The sequence below is a fragment of the Vulpes lagopus genome, chromosome 19, assembly GCF_018345385.1.
Source record: "Vulpes lagopus strain Blue_001 chromosome 19, ASM1834538v1, whole genome shotgun sequence".
In the NCBI taxonomy this organism is placed as follows: Eukaryota; Metazoa; Chordata; class Mammalia; order Carnivora; family Canidae; genus Vulpes; species Vulpes lagopus.
Window position 1 is genome coordinate 6,996,118 of NC_054842.1, and position 22,836 is coordinate 7,018,953.

At 45.2% G+C, this 22,836-nt stretch overlaps 1 protein-coding gene across 1 annotated transcript in view; it reads right to left on the minus strand.

Annotated features, from left to right (window-relative positions):
- DCLK3 (doublecortin like kinase 3) overlaps positions 1 to 9,893 on the minus strand; it is a 49,212-nt gene extending 39,319 nt beyond the window's left edge. The window contains 1 exon segment of the mRNA XM_041733582.1: positions 9,772 to 9,893. Coding sequence (XP_041589516.1) covers positions 9,772 to 9,853 — 82 coding nt within the window. The 5' untranslated portion in view covers positions 9,854 to 9,893.
- Between the last annotated feature and the right edge of the window lie 12,943 nt (positions 9,894 to 22,836).

Sequence of the window (22,836 nt, forward strand, 5' to 3'; positions counted from 1 at the left end):
AAAGAAAAAGAGCCACAGTGTACCCAAGCACAGGTGACATCCTGTCCTGGGGACTCAGAGAACACTGAGGTCCTGTGTAACCAGGTGGCGCCAGGGGAACTCCACACTAAGCATTAATATTAACGTGGTCTCATTTGCTCCCATGGCTGGTGAGGCCTCAGACATTCCAGGGACCACAAGAATAACCATTTCTCCCAACAGCTTTTCCTCTAGATGAACCCTTTTCCTGCTTTCAAATTATTTCATCACAGAAAGCTTTTATGCTCCTCTTTTCCCCTTTGACTCCATGTTTGCTAAACCTCATCAGATGCCACCCTGTCACTCCTGTTGTCCTTCTTTGCAACATCCAATGCTGATGAAGCTTCCCCTGGGGACAGCTTATCTTCCCGTCTCACCCTTGGGTTTAATGTTTCCTCCCAACATGCTCCAACTCACCCACGATCTCATCCCTGGGGTGTCACCTCTCACTCAGTAAAATTCCAATGGAGCATGGCTCCCAGACTGTTGCTGTCTATGACCTGGATTTTTCATCCCAATTGTCTGTTGCAACTCAAGAAACTTGATTTGGGCTGAATTTTGCTTTTCTCGGTGCTGTTCAGGGAGGCTCTCTGGGTATTTTCGTTTGGAAGGGGAAAGTATAGTCTCCAGCTGACTTAATACCTCCAAGACCTCATATCTCCTTTCTCTGGCTGGTTATAGCACCCAGGGGCCTTCTTCAGACCACCAGTCCCCACTGGCCTGTGTCCTAACAACATTTAAACACACTGGGCCAGGTAGAGCTACACCACAGTCCATTTCTATAGGTGAGGCTGCAGAAATAATTCGTTTTTTATATATTTTATTTATTTATTCATGAAAGACACAGAGAGAGGCAGAGGGAGAAGCAGGCTCCCCACCGGGAGCCTGATGGGGGACTTAATCCCAGGACTCCAGGATCATGATCTGAGCCAAAGGCAGACACTCAACTATTGAGCCACCCAGGCATCCCTGCATAAATAATTCTAAGGACAAACTCCATCTTCTTTTTTCTAAAGAGACTAAGCACATCTGTCCCATTTCTATGTCTTCATGCTTTGGTTTGGATGGATCTTGGATTGATGGGAGACACTGAAAATATCTGAACCATCTGAACGTGCATATCCCTGTGGACTCTGACGCCTCGTTTGTCAGCTGCTCATCTGTGAGGCTGGTGAACACCTCCACTAAGCAGTATCGTACAGGACAAAGGAGGCACAGACCCTGCAGATTCCTTAAAAAGCACTATTTAAATCATTTTGACCTCTTGTACAACATACAATTAAATAGCAAACAGGTAAGGCGACTTAAGAGGAAATGCTTCCCCCAAAATACACAGTTTTCCCTCATATTCAGGAATGATGACATATTTGAAAAATACAGGGGCCTTTTACATAAAATAATGATAAGGGAATACTATGAATTATTTTACGCCAATGAATAAGACAACTTAATAAAATGGATGGATTCCATGAAAGATGCATATTACCAAAGATCTCTCTGGAAGAAATAAATAGCCTGAGTGGCTCCACTGTGCTCTTTACCTGAGGTTTGGGTGCATCAGATGGAGGAATAACTTTCCATAAATATGGAAGACATAATCATTACTTGATTGATTAGGTTTACTGGTAAAAAATTCTCAGAAATTGCTTGCGTGGAAATATGCATCCTTTGTAAACAAAAGTAATGCCTTGGATCCATTGTAAGAAGGAGGCAAAGGGAATCCTAAGGAAGCTGTGAGAGCAGAGATTGTGTGGGTGAAACTCTTTGTATGTTAGAGCTGATAGGCCAGTAGCCCAACACCCTGTTTTCAGATACAAACGTAGACAAGAGAGGGTAAGCAACGGGCCCAATGCCACACAGCCAGTTAGTAAGAACTAATACAATCAGTGGCCTTAGACAAATTTAGGGGTGTCATTTGTAACCATGGAATAAAGCAAAGCTCGTGGGATCAACGAGAGGAAACAGAGCAGGACGCCAACTCAACAGGACCTAAGCAAAACAGCCTCAGTTTAGCTCTGCCCTAATTGTTAAGGCAGCCAGCATCCCAACTGGGCAAAATGAAGTCACACAGTGTTCCTGCAGCTGGCAATAAACAAGTGAGCTTTTCCCTGATATCCCCGTAGACAGGATGATCTAAAAACACAACTCCCCAAAGTGTATTAAGATTCCAAACAAAGAGTGATGTTAGTATAAAGCAGATTAAGAAATAAACTTTTCTTCCTGTAGGGAATTCAAACTGCTCAAACTGAGTTTGGTTTTCCTCTAATCGAAAAGTAGGGAAGTCACCAGGCCAAGACCCTGGCTGCAACAGGCACCATAAAGCTCTGGCAGTGGCCCCAGTACCACCCTGAGTGCCAGAGTCAAGAGAGACCTTGCCTTCACCTCTGCTGGCAGAGTACCAGTGGTCCTTGCTGCCATGGGAGCCTGCATGGCCACCACCAGCCTGGCCTCACAGGATGGCTGTGAAGGCTGCAACAAGATGACAGGCATAAGGTCACCTGCATATGTAAGTACTTGGTACATCATCGTTAAATCACACTTACAATAGTAGCACCAAAGCAACTCTGCTTTGGTGGATACTAAGAAGCTGGATGGCTTCAGCCGGTTGGGCATCTCACTCTTGGGGTCATGGGATAGAGCCTCCACTGGGCTCTATGCTCAGCAGGCGGGTCAGCTTGAGATTCTCTTCCTCTCCTGCCCTCCCGCTCACGTAAGCATGCACACACCTTCACTCTCTGTCAATAAAATAAAGAACTCTTTTTTAAAAAGAAGAAGCCAGCCTCAGTGGGCAGAAATGTATACAGTTCCCTCAAAGAGCCCAACTGCTGCATGTAGGTCTTTTGAGAGCATCATTTATAAATGTTTAAGCAAAGCTCGGTGCCTTCAGAGCCTTGATAGGAGTAAACCTTGCAGTTTCTATGGTTAAGCCTCTTTGGGAACCCTTGCAATGCACTCTCCTGGCATTTGCCAAAAATATATCATTGGCAGGGATGGCATCTACTAAGTAAATGGACCTTGCATGGAGCCTGCTTCTCCCTCTGCCTGCCTCTCTCTGTGTGTCTCTCATTAATAAATAAATAAAATCTCAATAAAAAATAAATAAATAAATAAATAAATAGACCTTGTTTGGCAAGACTCCAAGCATACAGACCTAATGCCAGGCAGGTGACAGGTTGGCAATAAACAGGTATTGCATGAAAGAATCCAACAGATCCATAATAATGTTAATGAAAGCAACCTATCGCTTGAGTCCACAACATCAGGAAGTTCCAGGATGACTAAAGCAATCCTGCACTTTCCATGTTTCTGCCCCCAAGTCCATCTAAAGCTACTCAGCCATCCATATCCCATAGGGCCAGAACAGTCATGGATGCCGGTGTCCAACTCAATCCCCTTACCAGGCAATGGTCCCCAGCTTTTATGAACATTGGCTGTGAAAGGGCCACCGCTACTCTAGTCTCCAGAATTACCCTCTGTTGACTGGAGTCCCCCACCCAGGAGCTTACATACCCACCTCCACCTTCGCAAGCACAGCCCACAATCAGTAACTGATAGGGAAAGGGAAGGGTACCAAGGACTAGTCAGTCCCTCGCTTAGGGGGGCCCACCTCTGCGTGCAGTAAATGCTCCAGAACTCCTGTGGGCTCAGGCTGAGGTCATCTCCAGCTGAGACCACATCCTTGCTTAGCTGTGTCCCCTGCTCCCGACAGCTCTCCCCTCAAAATCACATACACAAGAATCCCCTGATCAGGTGCTATTTCTAGGGAACATGAACCCACATCATTGCCTAAAAGGATGAAAGGCCTTTAAATATCAAACTAAGATGAGCACTGAGCATTTAGTGGCATGTTTTTTTCAAAGTCTTTCACAGAAGACATCCCATCCTTCATGTTTCATTAAAAACAAAACGTAATTAATTACCCAGAAATGCCTAGAGTGCCTTCAAACTATTTCTCTCACATACACACCATCCTTCCTACTTTTGGTCTAGTCTGCAATTGATCACCTGATAATCATTTCTCCAAGCAGCTTTCCATGAAGGCCCTCAACCACTCCATCTCCCTCACTCACCAACCCTGTAGCTGTTTCCCTCCTAGTTTACCATTACTGGTGTTACAATATGTACCCGATGCTCTAACCACCGTCATCCAGCCCACCAGCTCTGTACTAGCTAATACAGTAGCCACCAGGGGCTATTTGCAATTTCAGTTTAAACTAACTAAGATTACCCTGCCTCAGACAAGTGGCATAGGAGACCCTCACTAAATAAATGAAAGAATGAAAGAGTGAATGAAAAAGTAATTTATAGTGATCATCAGTGATTTCCCAGTCTCGAATTTTGTAACCTTTACACTAAAAATTGATACTTTTCGGGACGCCTGGGTGACTCAGTGGTTGAGCATCTGAGTTCAGCTCAGGGTGTGATCCTGGAGTCCCGGGATCCAGTCCTACATCGGGCTCCCCATAGGGAGCCTGCTTCTCCCTCTGCTTGTGCCTCTCATGCGTAAATAAATTTGAGAAAAAAAACTGATACTTGCAAGGGTATTAAAAGAACTGTAAGAACCTTCTAGAAAAAGTTCCTTAAAAAGCCACGAAAGGATATAAGTGTTACTGGTTGAATTTTGAGCGGATGGTAGTTAATTGTAGGTTAAGAAAACACAATGCCAGCCTCCAGATGGAGGCAGCCGGCTAGCCAGGAACTGCTGAGAATTTTTGACAGTTATTCAAGGCAGAATGGAGAATATAAAACTTTCCTTTTTTTTCCTCCTAGGATGGGCAGGTATTTAAAACTCCACTTTTTCCTCCAATAGAATAAAAACCCATCACGTATGTTTTTTCTTTGTTAACATCCTCACTTAAGACTACTTAAAAGCCCACATACCACACAGTGTTTATGGTCATGCAAATATTTGGGGCAGGGGGCATGGGGAAGGAGCGGGGTAAGATAAAGATAAATATCAGTCTGTCCCTACCCATCCCCTCTCCACCTCTCCACCAACACTCCACTTTCCTAAGAAAACAGCTTAACAAAGACACCTACTTCCGAAGAAAGCAAGCTAAAAAAGAGAACGAGGCAGCCTCTGCTGTCTTCGCTTTATAATGTAGACAAAGCAACTGGGGTGGGGGGTGGGGAGCAGATAACTAACAAATGTTCCTGGGAACATGGGAACCATGGGGTTCTCTCAACTGATTCTCAGATCTTTTTTCATTACTCTTTATTTCTCCTTTAATATGACTGTGGACCCATTTCCCTTTCACACGATGGGACATCCCTGGAAAATACCATCTTCAAAACCAGTAAGACATCTTCAGCTGTGCCATTCTTATAGAAAATGATCAAGTCCTTTGAATTCCAAATTGATACTAATGGCATTAAGGAGAAAGCACTCCAAAGTTCAAATAGCCAGCGCACTGCAGACTTAAAACCTTAACTCAGGAGCTTCCTCAAAATTACATTACTGGGGAAGTCTGCAAACCCTTGCGCACAGGTTCACTCCAAGTTCCAAAAAGAAAAAGGAGCTTCAATAGAATGCACTTAATTGCTTTCTGTCTCTTTGTCCTATTCAAATGAGTATGTCCAATGATTTTGGTTTTCTTAACTCAAACACAAGGTGAAACCCTGACCAGGACTGTTGTGCCCTTTTATTTTGTTCTACATTAATAACTGACATACTAGGCCTATCTTTAGCATCACTGAAGAGCTGGTGCCCTCTGACATTATCTTTTTATCCAGATTCACAATATAAGCATGTTATTACTAACAAGTGTCAATTATCTAAGGGAAGACTATGATGTTGGGGCTAGTGATGTCTAGTGCCAGTTAGAGACACTGACAAGCAAATTTAAATGACTTTCCATTCCAGAATGTAAAGTATTAGTCAATTAAACATATCAGTTCTTCCAGGATGCCTGAGTGACTCAGTTGGTTAAGTGTCTGACTCTTGATTTCAGCTCAGGTCATGATCTGAGGGTCACAAGATCGAGCTCCACATTGGGCTCCGTGCTGGGCATCAAGTCTGCTTGGGATTCTCCCTCTCACTACCCTCCCCACCCCAGTTGCACATACTCTCTCTCAATTAAAAAAAAAAATCCATTCTTCCCAATTATAATTTGTAGGTCTGATGCCATTTAAGTACCAATGCAATTTTTGAAGGAGAACAGGAGACAAGAATGAGTAATGAAGATAGTAAAATATATTATGGAGCTACAATTTTAAGATCTTGGTACTTACACAAGAATAGCTGGATTTTAGGAAAAGACAAAATAGTAGCCTCAAAAGAGATACCACTTCGCATGAGAATTTAATGTGTGATACAAAATCATTACAAACTAATCAGCAAGATAAGAATCATTTTTATTCAATTTTGAAACAATTGGTTAATAAATTGGAAGGAAAATGAATCTAGATTCCAGATTATTCAAAAGCTACAGAAACACATAAATAAACTGTACTTGAATATTAATCAAACCACCAGAGCAAGAACAAGTTTGGACATTGGAAGCATTAAAGGAGGTCACAAGTATTAAGATCCCGAGGTCTCACGTATCAGTTCAGGATGGGGAAATGGAGGGTAGATTGACTTCAGTGTTGGCACCCCCAAGGGACAGTGCTGGTGCCACAAGGCCGTAGGTAGGGGCCTCAACCGATACATGTCAAGCTTGGCAGCTACCACAAGAAAAATTCTTGCCCATATGAATTCCATGTGGATTAAGCAGCCCTCCTCCATCTCAGAGACTCCAAGTGGGACGGACACAAGGGCAGTGCCCTGGCTCTTACCTGTTCTGTAAGAGAAGGGACACACAGCACTTCCAACCATAGTCCAGTGGCCCCAGTAAACCCAAAAAGGTCTTGGGTTGGACTCTCCCAAGAGAGAGCCTGGGGTAAGGATTTGAGTTGAGTTAGGCGATCCTGGGAAGTGCTGGAGGAGGGTGAAGAAATGCGGCAGTAAAGCAGCATAGGCGAAGAGCTGGTTGCTGCTATGGCCTCCGCTCAGAGAAGAACCTCTGGGAAAATGAACAGAATATGCCCAATGGCTGTCTCACAGGGGCAAGATAACTGTGATATTTATCCACCTGTTGCACTCCATTAGGGGGTGAGGGTGGCTCCCAGGGGCATTAACTCCCTAGAACTTCTGAATTCTCCAAGAATGGGTAGACCATTCCCCTACAGTCAGAGAAAGCCCTCACACAGGGTTTCAGTGGATTGCAGGGGAACCATAAGAACAAGAACTAAGGGCAGGTCTGATCGCATCTGCTAAAGGAGGGGAGCACATGGGTATCTGGGGAGCACAAATTGTCTGCCACAGATGCAGAGACCCAAGGATCTGGCTATAACCAATCTAAAATCAACACAGCATCTGAAGTAAATTGAACAACCAGCTTCACCCAATTCATTCCTAGAAGAGACATTCCAAAAACCAGGCCGGTGTTGCTGGGACATCTGCTCCTCCAACCAGCCCCGAGGCCTAACAATAGTTCTTAAAGGTGCCCTGGACTAGCTCTTGGGTATGTGGACAACTCTTAGGAAAAATGCTTTATTAGTCTGGGGGGATTCCAAGATGAAAAGACACAGCGCCTGTCCACCGGGAGCATGTGGTCTCTAGGGGATGACAGGTCAGCACTTGCTTCCAGACCATTTATCACAGATTCCAGAGAGATGCAGTGGGGTGCGAGTCCCCTGGAGGACCTCAGAAACTCTGCCATGAAGGTAATGGCTGTGCCGAGGCCAAGAGACAAGTAGCAGTTTGTCATGAATGAGAACAAACAGAATGGAAGCCACTTCCAGCAGTTTGCTCCTGGGGCTTCCAGCAGGGAATGTTAGGTTAATAATTCATACAAAAAGAAAACATCAAGTTATGTTTTAAATTATTTCATGCCAGTAACTTGAATTAATACAAGATCTCACTCTGGCCACCACAGAAATTTGCCCTCAGTTTGTGACATTTTTGTGTGTCTGTTTGGGTGCCCTCGGCTTCCCCCAAGTGCAGAGTTTCCATTTTCCTTGTTATATAACTACCTTGGGATCATTTAACCTGTACCACGCCTGTTCTCTCCTCAGAGAATTTTGAGTATCTCCGTCCAAAACCAGAGTTGGTGCTCTTAAAAACTGAAGGCAGATAACTAATCTCACCTTATATGGTATGACAGCTTCTGTCTCAGAACCATCCACGATTTTCTCAAATATTTTTCACTCTCTTGAAACACGTAGAAGACAAAAAGTATGTGCCTAATTAGGCCACACAGAACCTACTCCAGCGGGTCAGAAGCAGGAGGCACAACAGAAAGGCTAACAACACCAATCACATCATCCAAATGAGCACTAATTAAAAGTCCTGGAGAGGAAAAAGAGACCCCACAAGAGGCTGCAGTTCCTCAGAAATCGGTTTAGGAAAGCTCAAGTGAGTCAAGAAAGATGGGATGATGAATATGGGCAGCACAGCTCTGGCCTGGAGCTCTTCTGTGCTCCTCCTGGACACATGTGGTCCTCACCCTGGTCAGTGGCCACCCACCCTGACCCCATGGCAAGGAGCCATCTCTGACTCTTCTTCCCTACTTTCACCTCCCACACAGCCAGTCCACCTCCAAATCTTGTGGATTCCCCCTCCCAAATAGCTCTCAAATCAGACACCTCCTCTCCATTCCCTTCACTACTTACTTCCTTGGCACATGGGACCTGAACCACCTGTCTCGGGCCTTCCTCCCTACCATCCACCTACCCACACCTGGGCAAGCGATGTCTCTGAGACATGAAGCTGGTCATCTGCCTCCTTCATTAAACATTCCAGCGGTTTTTCCACCTGCTTCTTTTTTAAAAAAAAAATTTATTTATTTATTCATGAGGGACACAGAGAGAGAGAGGCCAAGACACAGGTGGAGGGAAAAGCAGGCTCCATGCAGGGAGCCTAACGTGGGACTCGATCCCAGGACTCTAAGATCACTCCCTGAGCTGAAGGTAGATACTCAACAACTGAGCCATCCAGGCGTCCCCCGACCTGCTTCTTAAATTCTGGAGGATCCTCAGACACATTCCAGGGGATTTGCATGTTCTCTCACATTATGTTTGTTTAACTTGGTGCTTGCATTTCCATCATAAGTTTTTTTTTTAAAGATTATCCACAGAAAATCAACAGAAACATATTCTGGATCATGCTATGACCAACTGCTGCCACATCATTTCACCACGTGTATTCCTACATTTATGATACAGTTGGCAACAAGAAATATTTTAACTGTCACAGCTAATAAGAAAATAACGAATCAGACTTACCACAGAGAGCACTAATGAGAACTGAGCCATCAGACAACCCATGTGGCACAGCACATAGCATACCAAATTCGTAAGACCTGAACAGTTGTTTTTAGAATCAGAAACAGTGATTTCATGGTAGCTAAAATAACTTCATCCATCACACAAAAATTCATCAAGTTAATCTGAATTTCCCGATTTGTAGCTGTGTTGCTATTTTATGTATATATCTGTTTGGGTTTTATAGTCAGATGAGAGCTCTGAGCATAGAGTATAAACCTATTTCACGCTACTCCGTGTTTGAACTGCATTATAATAAAAATAATGTAAGCCACCACTAGGAATCTACAACATTTTGTTTCCTTTAAAGGAATTCACATATTACTCCCATTTGAAAAACTCTGGCCTTCAGACTGAGGCTTAAGGTCCATACCAGTGATGTTCTCCGAACTTTCCATCCACACACGCCACCCCCCCTTCCCCAGCCCCCTCACAGTGAGTTCTGACCAATGGACGGCGGGCATGAGCAGCAATGCATCAGTTCCAGAGTGAAGCCAGCAGAGAGGAGCCAGAGAGCAGCTCTCCCCATGATCTCCTCCTGCACTGGTGACTACATAGGCCGCATTTTCCCAGTGGTGTGTCTACAGGATGGGACTGCCCGCATGCCTGCCAGCATGGCCCTCTGCTGAACTGTGAGGGACACAGAGTGTGAGTGACACATAAACTTGGTTGGGTTAAGCTATGAGGCCGGTGCAGTTAATTTGTTACTGCAACAGAGCTTAGCTCATCCTGACAAACACATCTTTGGAAACAGAGCTCAGCCTCCCTGCCCAAGCCCTTCTCATCATACTCCTGCTCCAGACAACTCTTAGTTCAATGACCTGAATGCACCAAGCTGTTTCATGACACCCTACCTTTGCACATGCTGTTCCTTAATCCTAGAATGCCAGCGTTCTTACTCTTCTGCTCTCCTCCCTCACCCACCACCATGATTCATCCTTCCAAACTCAGATCAGATATTAGTACCAGCAAGAAGCCTTCCTTCCTCTTCCTTCCCTTTGACCCCCATCACCATTACCCACGAACTGTACAGAATGCCTGTCTTAACCATGTAAAAATCATACATTTACATGTCTGTCCCCATCCTACCCACAACCACATTGTGACAGGGTCAGTGGCTTACTCATCTCTACACCTTCAAGACCAGCATGCAGGTGGTGTAGGCATCATTTGGTTGTTTGACCAGGAAGATCTTCCTCCAGGGGGCTGGCCTAAGGCACTTGAAGGAAGTTATATCCATTACCCCCGCAAGGAATAAGTCCCAGCTGTCTCTGCCCCAGAACCAGACCAGATCTGCCCAGGAGGCCCCAACCCTCCCCAGCATCTCCCCAAGCACAGTGCTCTTTAGCCCTAAGAGGGGCCTAGTACTAGGGTACTAGGCCCTAGTACTCTCAAGTGTGGTCTCCAAACAAGTAACACTTACAGAACTTAGAAGCTAGTGAGAAAAGCAGAATCTCAGACCCATCCCAGACCTCCTGGATCAGAATCTGCACATTACCAAGATCCCCAGATGAGTCACGTGCCTGAGAATATCTGAGAAGCACTGGCTCAAGGCAGCCAAATAGAATCTCTTCAGCCTAAAAGGTAACTTTAATAATAATACTTTCCATTTGTAATCATATCTGCTGAGTGCCTTACATCACTAAATCCCCAGAATAATTTGATCATGCCCATTTTACCAATGATAAAGCTGAGGCTCAGAGTAGTGGGTACTCTGCTGAGGATCACACAAGTTGGAAGTATTTGGAGGCAGTTCTGATGGAGTCAAGAGCTCTACCCACCCCCCATAACTACACACAATAAGGCACCCTGCCATTTGCAAAGTTTTGTAAAAGTCAGCTTTCCAGACCAGCCCAAGCACCCCCAGAGACCCCCCCTGTCTCCTCATAAGCCACTGAACTGGTGCTTCTCTCTATCCCATCACTAACTGCCTATACCATGAAGCCTCCACATACACCACCGTCCCCGAGAGACTGCCCCTTCTCCCTGGGTTGGGATTTTATGGACTTGCTCAATCAATAATTGATGAGTCAAAGAAAATATTTCCCCTTTGATCATCAACCCTGTGAGATCAGCTTGACAATTACTCTTAAAGAGAGAAAGTTGAAGATGCTGACATTCCCAGGGAAGTTCAGTGACTTGTCCCCAGGTCACCAGGAAGCCGCAGACTTCCCCAGATAGAACTCCACTCCCTGACTCCCAGTACGAATGTCTTCTTCCGCACCATTCCTCTTCCCCTGCATTTCCCTCTCCTGACCTATATTAGTAGGCAGTTAACAAAACATCCTTTCCAAAGAACACCTCCACATATGCATCTTCAAAAGGGGCTCTGCTTCACCACCCGAAGGCCCAAATTTAGACATTTAACAGGAGGCCACCAAAGGAAAAGGTGGGGAAACTGTGTGTCCCACATACAATGAGCCGAGCACTGAAGCTCAACAGTCCAGCATCGCTCTCTCCAAGCTTTGCCCGCAGCCTGGCCACAATAAACTAAGACTTCATCTCAGTTATTCTGAGGGCTTCATGGGGTTCTCATGCTGAGACTCTCCCTTCTCACACTTTTTTAGCTCACCATCAAAGAATATGGCTCAGAAAGATCTTTTCAAGCCAAATGAAGTGAGTTACAGAGCATCTTTCAGCAATTATTTTCTGCCTCTCTGTTCCTTCTCCAGTGGAGCATTTTATGGCACCACCCAAAGCAATCTGAATATTAAGTTGAAATGCTTTTCCAGGGACATCTGGGTGGCTCAGCAGTTGAGTATCTGCCTTTGGCTCAGGGCGTGATCCTGAGATCCAGGATCGAGTCCCACATCGGGCTGCTTGCAGGGAGCCTGCTTCTCCCTCTGCCTGTGTCTCTGCCTCTATGTGTGTGTGTGTCTCTCATGAATAAATAAATAAATAAATAAATAAATAAATAAATAAATAAATATTTTATATATATTTATTTATATATTTATATATAAATAAATAAATTTTATATATATTTTTATATATATATATATATATATATATTTTTTTTTTTTTTTTTTTTTTTAATGAAGTGCTTTTCCAAAGTTGGGCTGCCGAGCAAACTGAACATGTCTTCCCTTTCTGACTTCTCAAGGGCCGGGTTTCTTACTACTTTGCCCCTTAAGGAAAGCACAGTGGTTGGCTACGGCTCCACATGCCTTACTGGTTGTGATGGTGGTTGTCAGCTCAACACCAGCCCACCAGACCACCCCTCCTAGCAGTAACCCAGACTGACCTCATAGCTCCTAACACAGTCACCGAAGCACAGGACCACCGTATGCCAAGATGCTTCGTGAAATACAGTGATGGCAATAGAACCAGCTTATTTTGATCACTGTCATCTTGGACAATGCACAGAGTAAAGGAAGGAAACAGAATCAGCGGGGAGGGGTGAGGTGGAGAGATGACTAATGTTGGGGATGAATAACAAGTGAGTTCCCTCCACAACTTCTCCCCCCCCCCCACCCCACCCCCCGGCTCCCAGCAGGCAGATCCTCTGAGAAGGTGCCCCCAGTCTCCTCTGCCCAGCCCTGGTACTGTCTTCTCTCCACCTCCCAACACTTGGCCCCAGAGCCAGATGTGGCAGGCAGTGTAAATGTGGTCCTAGATTTGAAATTAAGTGGTGGGAGATTTCACAGAACTCATTTTTTTCCTGTTAATTCCCAAATGCCCCGCCTGTAGCCTTTATCCTGCCGGTCTTTAGTTCTCCTGTGTGTTTCTTTATCTAGTTCTAAGGAGCTTCCTTTCTGCTCGGTGGGAGAGCTCCGGAGACTTGGGTTCAAATCCCAGCTCTACCGCTACCAAGCCATTTGACCTCGGGCAAGTCAAGAGTTGCGGGCACGGCTGTTGCTAATCTGAGAAATGGGGATAATGCTGCCTTCCTTCCAGGTTATGAAAAGGATGGAAGGTGGTCAACCCCAGGCAAAGCACTTGGCACCCTGAGATGCTCAGCGCGCTCAGCTGCCCGCCGGGGGCCTGCACGCTTCCGCAGCCCCAGGGCACCTCGAAGAACGCCCACGCGCTCCCCAGGAAGGTCCCCCGGCTGGCAAGGGCGAGGAAGCGGGTCCCCAGGCAAGCGAGCCCCAGCGGGTCTAGACGCGCGCGCGCGCACACCCAGAGCTCGGGCACCCCCGCGGGGCTGGCTCGGCGGCGCCACCTGCACGGAGCAGGGTCTCGGCGTCCCCGAGAGTCCACTTACCCGGGGCGGGCGGCGCGGGCCGGGCGGGCGGCGGCGGCGGGCGCGGGGTGGGCGCGGCGGCGGGCATGGCTGGGCGGCGGGCTCCGGCGCCCGGGGCGGGCGGTGGCTGCGCGGGGCCGCGGCTCGACGGCCGACGGCCGGGCTGGCGCGGGGAGGCGGGGCCGACGGAGCAGCCACCGCCCGCGCCCGCGCCCGCGCCCGCCCCCTCTCCGCTCACTCCCGCCTCCCGGCCCGCGCCGCGCCCGGCGACAGCCACCGGCAACGTCTCCGGGGGCGCCGGGCTTAGCAACCGCGCGGCGCCGCAGCCTCGCTCTCCGCGCCCGCCCCGCGCGCGCCCCCACCCCTGCTCCCGGCGCCCGCCCCATGGGGGCCCCGGGCGGCCCCCGGGCCCAGCCTCCCCGCGCTCGTTCCCGCCCTGCGCGCCCTGGAGCCTGGCGGGAGCCTGGCGGGACCCTGCGGGGGACGTGCGCCTCGCCCACGCGCTCTGTAGGTGGCCAACCCAGGACGGGTCGGGACCCCGCAGCCCTCGCGCCTCCCGGCCGGTCCCTCCGTCCCAGCCTTCCCGCTGCTCTGGCACGCTGACCCCGGGTGCTGCAGCCACCTACATCCTGGGACCCCAGATTCAGAGACCTGCCCACGCTCTGACCACAGCCTTGGCTTCTAAGGCACAGGCTGCAAAACAGCCCTCAGGCTTCATCCAAGGGCTGCTCGATGACGCCCCGTATTGTTTCACTCCTAACGAGTACCACCCGCTCAGTCCTCGTATGTGCAGACATCCCAGGTCTGCGGTCAGGGGACCAGGCCCAGGGGACCCACATCCTCAAGCACCTGTTCCCAGGCCTCTTCTGGGAGAGACGGTGAAGGCAGGGGACCACCCATACACACACCTCTCCAAGTGGCCACTGACAAAATTACAGAAGTGCTCTTGATTTTGCCCTAATCCATCAGATCACCGAGCCCTCTTGTCCAATGTGGGTGTTCTGTGAAATTGTTCAGGTTCAACAGAACACTGGGGCTGAGCTAAGAGTACCAGGCCGGGACCCACATGGCAGCATCTGTCTTTCTTTCTCACACAGAACAAGTCTAAAAGAAGGCTGTTTCCACCTCTCGTGGATGAGCTTAGGACCAGGTATCTCTCCAGGCTTCTAAATGCCCACCTTCAACAGACTGCCTTTTCCTCCTCAGACTCAGCCTCTTAAGCCATTGCGTGAAAAAGAAACTTCTGCTTCTAGCTGGTACTATAGTGAGCAATCCCATTCACCAACAGTGACCAAGATGACAAATGACCTGCCTCCAAGTCACTCACCTTCTAGTGGCAGGGAGGCAGATAATGAAATAATCAAGTATGGTTACAAATGATATGGAGAAAAAGGAAGTAAGGAGAGAAGAAAGTGGGTATCTTCAAGCTGGGTAGTCAGGAAACTGACAAGGTGACTTTCAAAGCAAAAGCCTGAATCAGGAAGAGCCTATTTGGAAATTTATCTTAAGTGCCCTTCGGCTACTTAAATATTTTCTTCTTAGAAGCCTTCAACAGCCACTCCTCCTGACCCTATCACTTATATTCTAGGAGTAAATAAAACTGAAATTGAGTTTGAGAAAAACATTTCACTTGTGGAAGAGAATGCTGATGACTTGCATTTTCCTTCTTGCAAAAGCTACAATCCAGCAGTGTTTAATTACTGCTTAGATTGGGACGCCTGAGTGGCTCAGTGGGTGTGCATCTGTCTTTGGCTCAGGTCATGATCCCTGGGTCCTGGGATCAAGTCCCACATTGGGCTCCCTGTGGGGAGCCTGCTTCTCTCTCTGCCTGTGTCTCTGCCTCTCCCTGTATATCTCTCATGAATAAATAAATAAAATCTTTAAGAAAATTACTGCTTAGATAATCATTTATGGTAATTAGATACACGTTAAACTAGTGTAATGAATATCTTAACTGAAGTTATCAGATGACCTTGCAACAGTGAGGGGGAAAATATGATGCATCTTGTTGACGTTACTAGTTGCCTAAATGTGTCTTCCCTTTTTCTGACCTAGAAACAGACCCCAGTGTTGAGCTGAGCACCCTGCAGCCTGGAATAAAGAAAACATTTCCTGGGCTCCCTTGCAATTAGGAATGGTCATATGGAAAGTTTCTGGCCAATGAAATAGAAGAGGATGTATTGTGTGGGAGTTTCTAATAAGCTCTTTACAGACTCTGACGTGGTTAATAGGTACATTCCTTTGTCCTTCTCCTCCTTTTGTCCAGGATTTTACACATAATGTCTCTGGTTGATTGGATTACTATTTTCAACTTTTCACCTTATCCCTTAATTAAATTAGACAATTCATCCTTTATGGTACATGGACTGTACTTCCCAAGCCTTGATTTTAGACTTGACCATTTTCCTGGCTTTGGCCCATGAGATGTTACCAGACATAATGTGAATAGAGGCTTGGAATGTACTCCTGTGATTTGCTTTAACGCTTGTATGCTCCTGCCAACCCTCTGGGTAGCTACTGGTCCAAGCAAAATGTCAAACAACATGCAGCATACCTAAACGTGGACCTACTGCTGAGTTCAGCCAACTTGCAGAGTGAAGCAGAGCTACCCTACCAGACTTGCAGAACTAGGAGTGAGACAAAGACCTACCCATTGTTGTAAGCTACTGAGTTTGGGGCTGGTTTGTTTCTCAGTATTATGGCAAAAGCTAGCTAACATGATGGTTGATGAGGGCTGGAGCTTCAGCAGCCATCTTGGGTCTTGTGGTCCGTCACCTTGAAGATGGAAGCCAAGCCCTAAAAATTGCAGAGCTCAAAAAATAGAAGCCTGAGTCTCTTACAACATCATAGAGTTACCATACCACCCCTTGACTATCAACTTTGGACTTTCCTTTGAAGGGAGTAATCCTTGCATGCCTAAATCACCATAGTCAGGAGTTTGCTGTTATTAGCTGCTAAGTGATTATTTGTATCAATTCACTCAAAAAGGAAATCACTTTATTTTCATATTAATAGAAGTATTGATCACATACATTTGCAATTACTTATGTCAAATACAAAACAGAAAAGAACCATCATGCTTGAAGTGAACCACTTAACAAGCAACTCACTGAGCACAGCTAAAGAGAAAGAGTAATACTCCCATTGGTCTAGTCAAGGCATCAGAGCTAATCTGATGAGAGTGAACAAAATCCACTCAAGTAGCTCAGGGGAGCACAGGATAGTTGAAGGATATCTGAAGAAATCTCACAAACATCCAAAAGCAGATTGGCTACTACTTCATGACATGACTCTTAAATGTTCCATGCATTTGATGCATCTGAGACTCTAATTTCTCCAGTAAAGAATATACTCAGCCCGACTAATTTATTCTAGCCAGGCCACTTTCATCATTGGCCAATCACTGGATCAGCTGCTTTGGGGTAGGTGTCCAACCCTGGTCCAAATAGCCATGGCTCCGTGGGAAAGCAGCTAGAGGAAGTAGAATGGAAGTAGAGGCCTGATGGGTGGGATGAGGGCCTCTCAGAGGCTGTGCCTAGGATATTCTAAGCCTAGAGGAGAAACTGATAATTGCAGGGGAAATCTTAAGTGACATATCCAGGACACTGGGTAGGCTTTGTTGAGGAAACAGCTAGAAAATTTCCAGGAGGTCAAGCCCAGGTGGAATACCACTGCCAGAGAAGCTTTCTGGAAAGACCTACATAAAGGGATCATGAAGCTTTTAAGAGAAATTGCTCTACTTCCCAGCATTGCCCAGGATGACTCCAGATTGAGATCGAGGAAAAGAAGAAAAATTCAGAATCTTAACACCAACCACTATTCTAACAACTCTGCAATGTACTTTCTCCAGTGATGCTTTACATTTCTCCCTACTATATGGATAGGACATTTCTAGGTGCCTCCCCACCCATGTCTCTCCGTCCCTCCCTAAGTCAGCCTTTTGACAGATTACTGTGAATTCCCCATCTCCAGTCCCAGCTTCTCAGACCTGCTGTGATGGCACTTGTTTCCTATCTTTCTGCATCACTGCTTTAATTGCGCTGCTAACAACCTTATCTGCCAGACTCAGTGAGCATGATACAGTCCTTGTTTTATTTCATCGCATCATGGCATGTGACCAGTCTTGAAATTCTCTCCTCTCCTGGCTTCTGTGGTACCAGTTGCTTTTCATTCTACCCCACCTTCTCATTTTTACTCCTTTGTGCATCTCTCTTCCTCCATTCAGGCCTTAAATTGCTACATCTTAGGGCTGTGCTTCCTGACTTTGGTAGACTCATTCTGGCTCATCTCATCCTCCAATGCCTTAGTTCTAATTTCAGACCAATTCCATCTCACCTCTCCCAAGATCAGCTCAGTGGCCTATTACACAGCTCCTATGAGGCCTCTCTTAGGCACCTCTCATAGTATATCCAAAACAAAACTCATCATCCATCCCTCCCGATCTGTTCCTCCTACTGGATTTGTGGTCTCATTTAATTCAGTTGCCCACACCATAAACCCAGGAATGAATGTCAACTCCACATCCAGTCACCCAACCCTCTCCTCTCCCCCACTCCTCCTCCCTGTCAACCTGCCATTGCCTTGTTCACACTCTGATTACAGCCCATCCAGACCACCACAAGTCCTCCCTTGCACTGCTATATCCTTTCCATACTTATTCCCGGATCATCAGCCTTACTGGACTCAAGGAACTCTTTCTCAACATTTCTCTCTATGTTATATAATTTCTCCACTAAAAATCCCCCAATGACTCCATGTATCCTGAGAGTTAAATTCTAAATCCCTTAGAATGATTTTCAAGGCTCTTCAACCTCTCATCCTATCTACCTGTCATCCCTTATCTCCTGCCATTCCCTCCTGGACACTCTGGGCTCCAGCTCACACACATTCCTTGCTTTGTCTTGGCTGCCATGTTTTTCCATACACTGCTCCATCTGCCCCCGAACAGCCCTTCCAGCATCACCTCCCCACAGTAAATAAATTGCCAAGCCATGATTCAAGCCCTAACTCATTCATACTCACTAACAGCAGAAAGAAAAGAAAGTAGGGTATTTGAAGTGACTGCAGCATGGCCAATCTGATCTCTCCCCAGTGCTGACAACTGACCCAGTCACTGGCACATTCCATCCAGCCCGTGATTCTTATCTACTTAAAGTCAGCCCAAATGCCTCAGTCTGGCTTGAAAGACTCGTCAGGTTTGGCTTGAGTCAACACTAATGAAAGGTGTCAAAAGTGAAGAAGTCAAAACTACTGCCTAAGATAAATTACAGGGTTTCCTATGGATATCCTTCATGCATGTAATCTCTCTTCTCAGGCTAGCTCAGATAACTTTGTGTCAGCTATGTGTAGACATGATTGAAGGAATATATCTAAAATGTTACCCCTTTTTTTGGATACAAACACCTGCTAAAATTGCCATTTGGGCCCTCCTGATGCCCAAAAATATGGCACTCAGTGCTATAAATGTAAGACGCAGATCATTGTTTCTGTACTCTCACAATAAACCCATTTGCAAAACTACTAATCAATTTTCAAATGTAGAATAGTAATAAATGGAAAGTTGAAAACATTCTCAAGTCCTTATGGTAGAGCAGTAGACTCAAGACAAGATTTCAAGGATCATAGGATACAGGGTTACTTTTGAAACAAACAGTATTTCTCAAAACACTATGCCTATAACTGGATACAATAGCTAGAAAACTGAACTGAGAAAAGTCTGAGAGAGCTAGACCATAGTACAAAAATATGTGTAATCTCTACTGAATTACCACACTTGCCCTTAAAAAAGAAGAAATAGTAAATGATATCCGGTCCTAAGTTTCCAGAATAAGACATGTAGGCACACAAGTTAAAAACGTACATAGGTCCGTGCACATTTGCAAAATGTACACACACACACACACACACACACACACATATATGAATCATGCCTATGTATGGGATATACTGAAACTGAGAAAGCTGTAAAGGAATTCCTAAATCAGGAACTAAGATCCTCTTATATAAAATTTTAAAATAAATTTATCAATGACTAGGATGGCCTCAGATGAATTTTTCCTGTTCATCTAGATGTCAAATATAAAAGAGATTACCTGGGATATGGGTACTATCCTCAAAGATAAACAGAAAGTGGACAGACCTTTCCAGGTTCTTATATTTATCTGAAAGGTTGCTGCTCTAGGGCAGAGATCTGCATATACTGTATGGAACTCACTGCCAAATCTGGCCCCCTGCCAGTGTGTGTGTGAGTAAAGTTTTATCAGAATACAGTCACATCTGTTCCTTTACATATTGCCTATGCAGCTTTTACATAGTTGTGACAAAGACTGTGTATTCCACAAAACCAAAAATATTTGTTACCTCATTCTTTACAGAAAAAGTTTGCAGACCCCTGCTGTATTGTCAAAACATTTCTGTGGTCTGTCCTTGGATGAAACAGAGAAAAGCAAACCACTAAGTGTACCTATTTGTTGTATGTTTAATAATGATGAAAACTTTTCTAGAAAAAAACTAAAGCTCCTCATTCTCAGGTTCAAGTGAGTCATTCTGGTTTAATCTAACCCTTTCAGTGTCTAACCACTCAGTAGATTTACCCCCTCTCTAAACATTCTCAAAATCCCTACCAAGGAGAGGCCTCTGGGTGGCTCAGTGGTTGAGCATCTATCTGCCTTTGGCTCAGGTCCTGATCCCAGGGTCCTGGGATCGAGTCCCACATCAGGTTCCCCTGCTTTTCCCTCTGTGTCTCTCATGAATAAATGAATAAAATCTTAAAAAAAAAAAAAACCCTACCAAGGAGATAAGTCCAACACAAGAGGAGAAACAAACATTTCTGAACTATCAGGAGCTTCCACAGAGGGATGCCTCTTGTAAACCTCATAACTCTGTGAGATGGGTCATCTTACCATTTTTCTGAGGCTGTCCCCTATTTTTAAACACTTAGCAAAGCTGAGAATTGGAAAGCTTAAGAAACTCACCCAAAGTCACAGAGCAGCCTTGTCAGTTGCAGAGGTCAAATTGGAATCCAGGTCTGTCTGACTCCAATGTCCATGCTCCTTCCACCATGTCTTGCTGCCTGATGAACTTATCTACTTATTCATCCAGTAAATAATTATGAGGCAATATGTTCAGTCATCATGTCACCATGCCAGCCAATGAGGACACAGAGATCCTCAAAAACAATGAAAAGTGACTGATGCCACAATAAGATACATTTCAAATAAGATTGCTGTGATCTCCCACTTCAGAATCCCCCTCAATCCACAATCTAACCAAAAAATAATTATAATAAGAGTAAGTATATCCTTATGATAGTTCCACGACTTTGTTTTTCTAAAAGATGTGGTGTTGAGTAATTAGGTCGTACCTTTGAAGTGTATCCATTGGGTATAGACTATTGGCATGATGTCAGAGAAGTGGCTCACAAAATCTGATGCAATTTCTCAAGATGATACGGTTTTTCTTTTATCTAGATTATCTTTGAATCTCTATTCACTACTACAGCAGACATAATTCTATTGTCCTATCGACATGGAATCTATCAGACTGTGGTAAGTCAGACACATTCACTACACTGTGCTAACTTGGGTGTTATTATTCTTTCATATGGTCATAGGCAATGTCTCTTGTCTAGAGCTTAAAATATTGGAAGTTTATTTTATAATCTTGACAGAGCATCTTAAATTTCCAGTGGCAGCTCTGGGTTCTTAAGATAATTATTTCTATTTCTTTCCACTGACTCTTCATAGTTGTATGAAGCCTTTCATAGAAGCCTAAAAGTGTGGTAAAGAAAAAAGTATTTTAAACATCACCAATCTAAATAATGTTTTTTTTTTTTAATAATGCTTTCAATGTAAGTAATGAAGACTCCAGTAGAAGCATCAAATGTGATGGCTGTACTGTGACAAGTGAATGATGCTAGGGCCTGGCTTGCAGTTTCACACACACAAGTGGGGTTTTTTGCTCCACTCCAGTAGAAGCATCAAATGTGATGGCTGTACTGTGACAAGTGAATGATGCTAGGGCCTGGCTTGCAGTTTCACACACACAAGTGGGGTTTTTTGCTATTTATTTTTAAAAGCAAGTAGGAGGCTCAACCGTGAAGATGTAAAATCTGAACATCACCAGGTCATCAATCTACTGAACCCCAATGCTCAAAAGCAGTCTATCTTGAACCCCCATTGAAAAAAAATAGCAGGAAGTCATCTACACTTTTCATCATTTTCAAACTAAACACAGCGACAGAGCCATAGTTATAGGTTAGCCAGTTTCTCCGGCTCTCACCAGAATGCTCTGTGCCCCACTGTGAAACTGACAAATTGTTAATTAATTGCTGAAAAAAAAGAGCAAGGTGTGTCACCCCATGCTGTACTCCTCACAGCAAAAACAAGACTGAATATCTTGTAAAACCAGCCACAACAAGGAAGACAGAATTATGCCTAAAGGGCTATTGGCAAAAGTCTCTTATCGAACGACGAGACAGGGGGTCACATAAAATGAATGGGATACAAGATGAAAGAGCCATCTACATTATGTGTGCGTGTGTGATAGAAGTTACTTCAGCCTAGATTTGGACAAAAACGCTGCAAAATGTAATCCAGCTCTTGACACAAACATGAGGGAAAAATTCTCAAAGACTCTCACGCTCCGGGAGAAGAGATTATTTTGGCAGCTGTGCTATAAACTGGAAAACAAGTGTTGGGATCAGGACTGATGGGGCCTCAACCACATGGGAAACAAAAAAGGAACATTCAGAGCCAATCCACACAAAGAGGAGAGTCAGTGGTCAACAGCATGCCTGTTGGCCCTGGTATCACATTGAAGGAGACAGCTAAAATCATGAACATGATCAAAGTACAGCAACTCAGGGTCTGCTCTCTCAGCATGCTGTGAGAAGCAGTGAACACTAAGAACAATTCTGCTTTTCCCACTCTCAAGGATGACCACTCAAGAAGTGTTACAGAGAATTACAGAGATAAAGATGAGATTATAAAAGTAGTTTCTTCATGTCATTGATCACATAAAAAACATCTCTTCTATGATTCCAAGTGGTGTCAGTGACATACATAGAATCTTAGAGAGGCTGAACGTCTCACCTCAAAACTAATAAATATATCACAATTGGAAATATCAAAGATGACATAGCATAATTCCAGAGGGAGGTTCATCTGTGGCACAAATGAATCCATCACTGAGTAGGATTTTTATTCAACACTTTCTTTTTTCTTTACTCATCAGGGCAAAGTCATAATCATATTATTGAGCAGGTTTAAAGGCCACATTCAAACACTGCACCAGATCATGAAGAAAAAAATCTTTCCTGGGCCAAG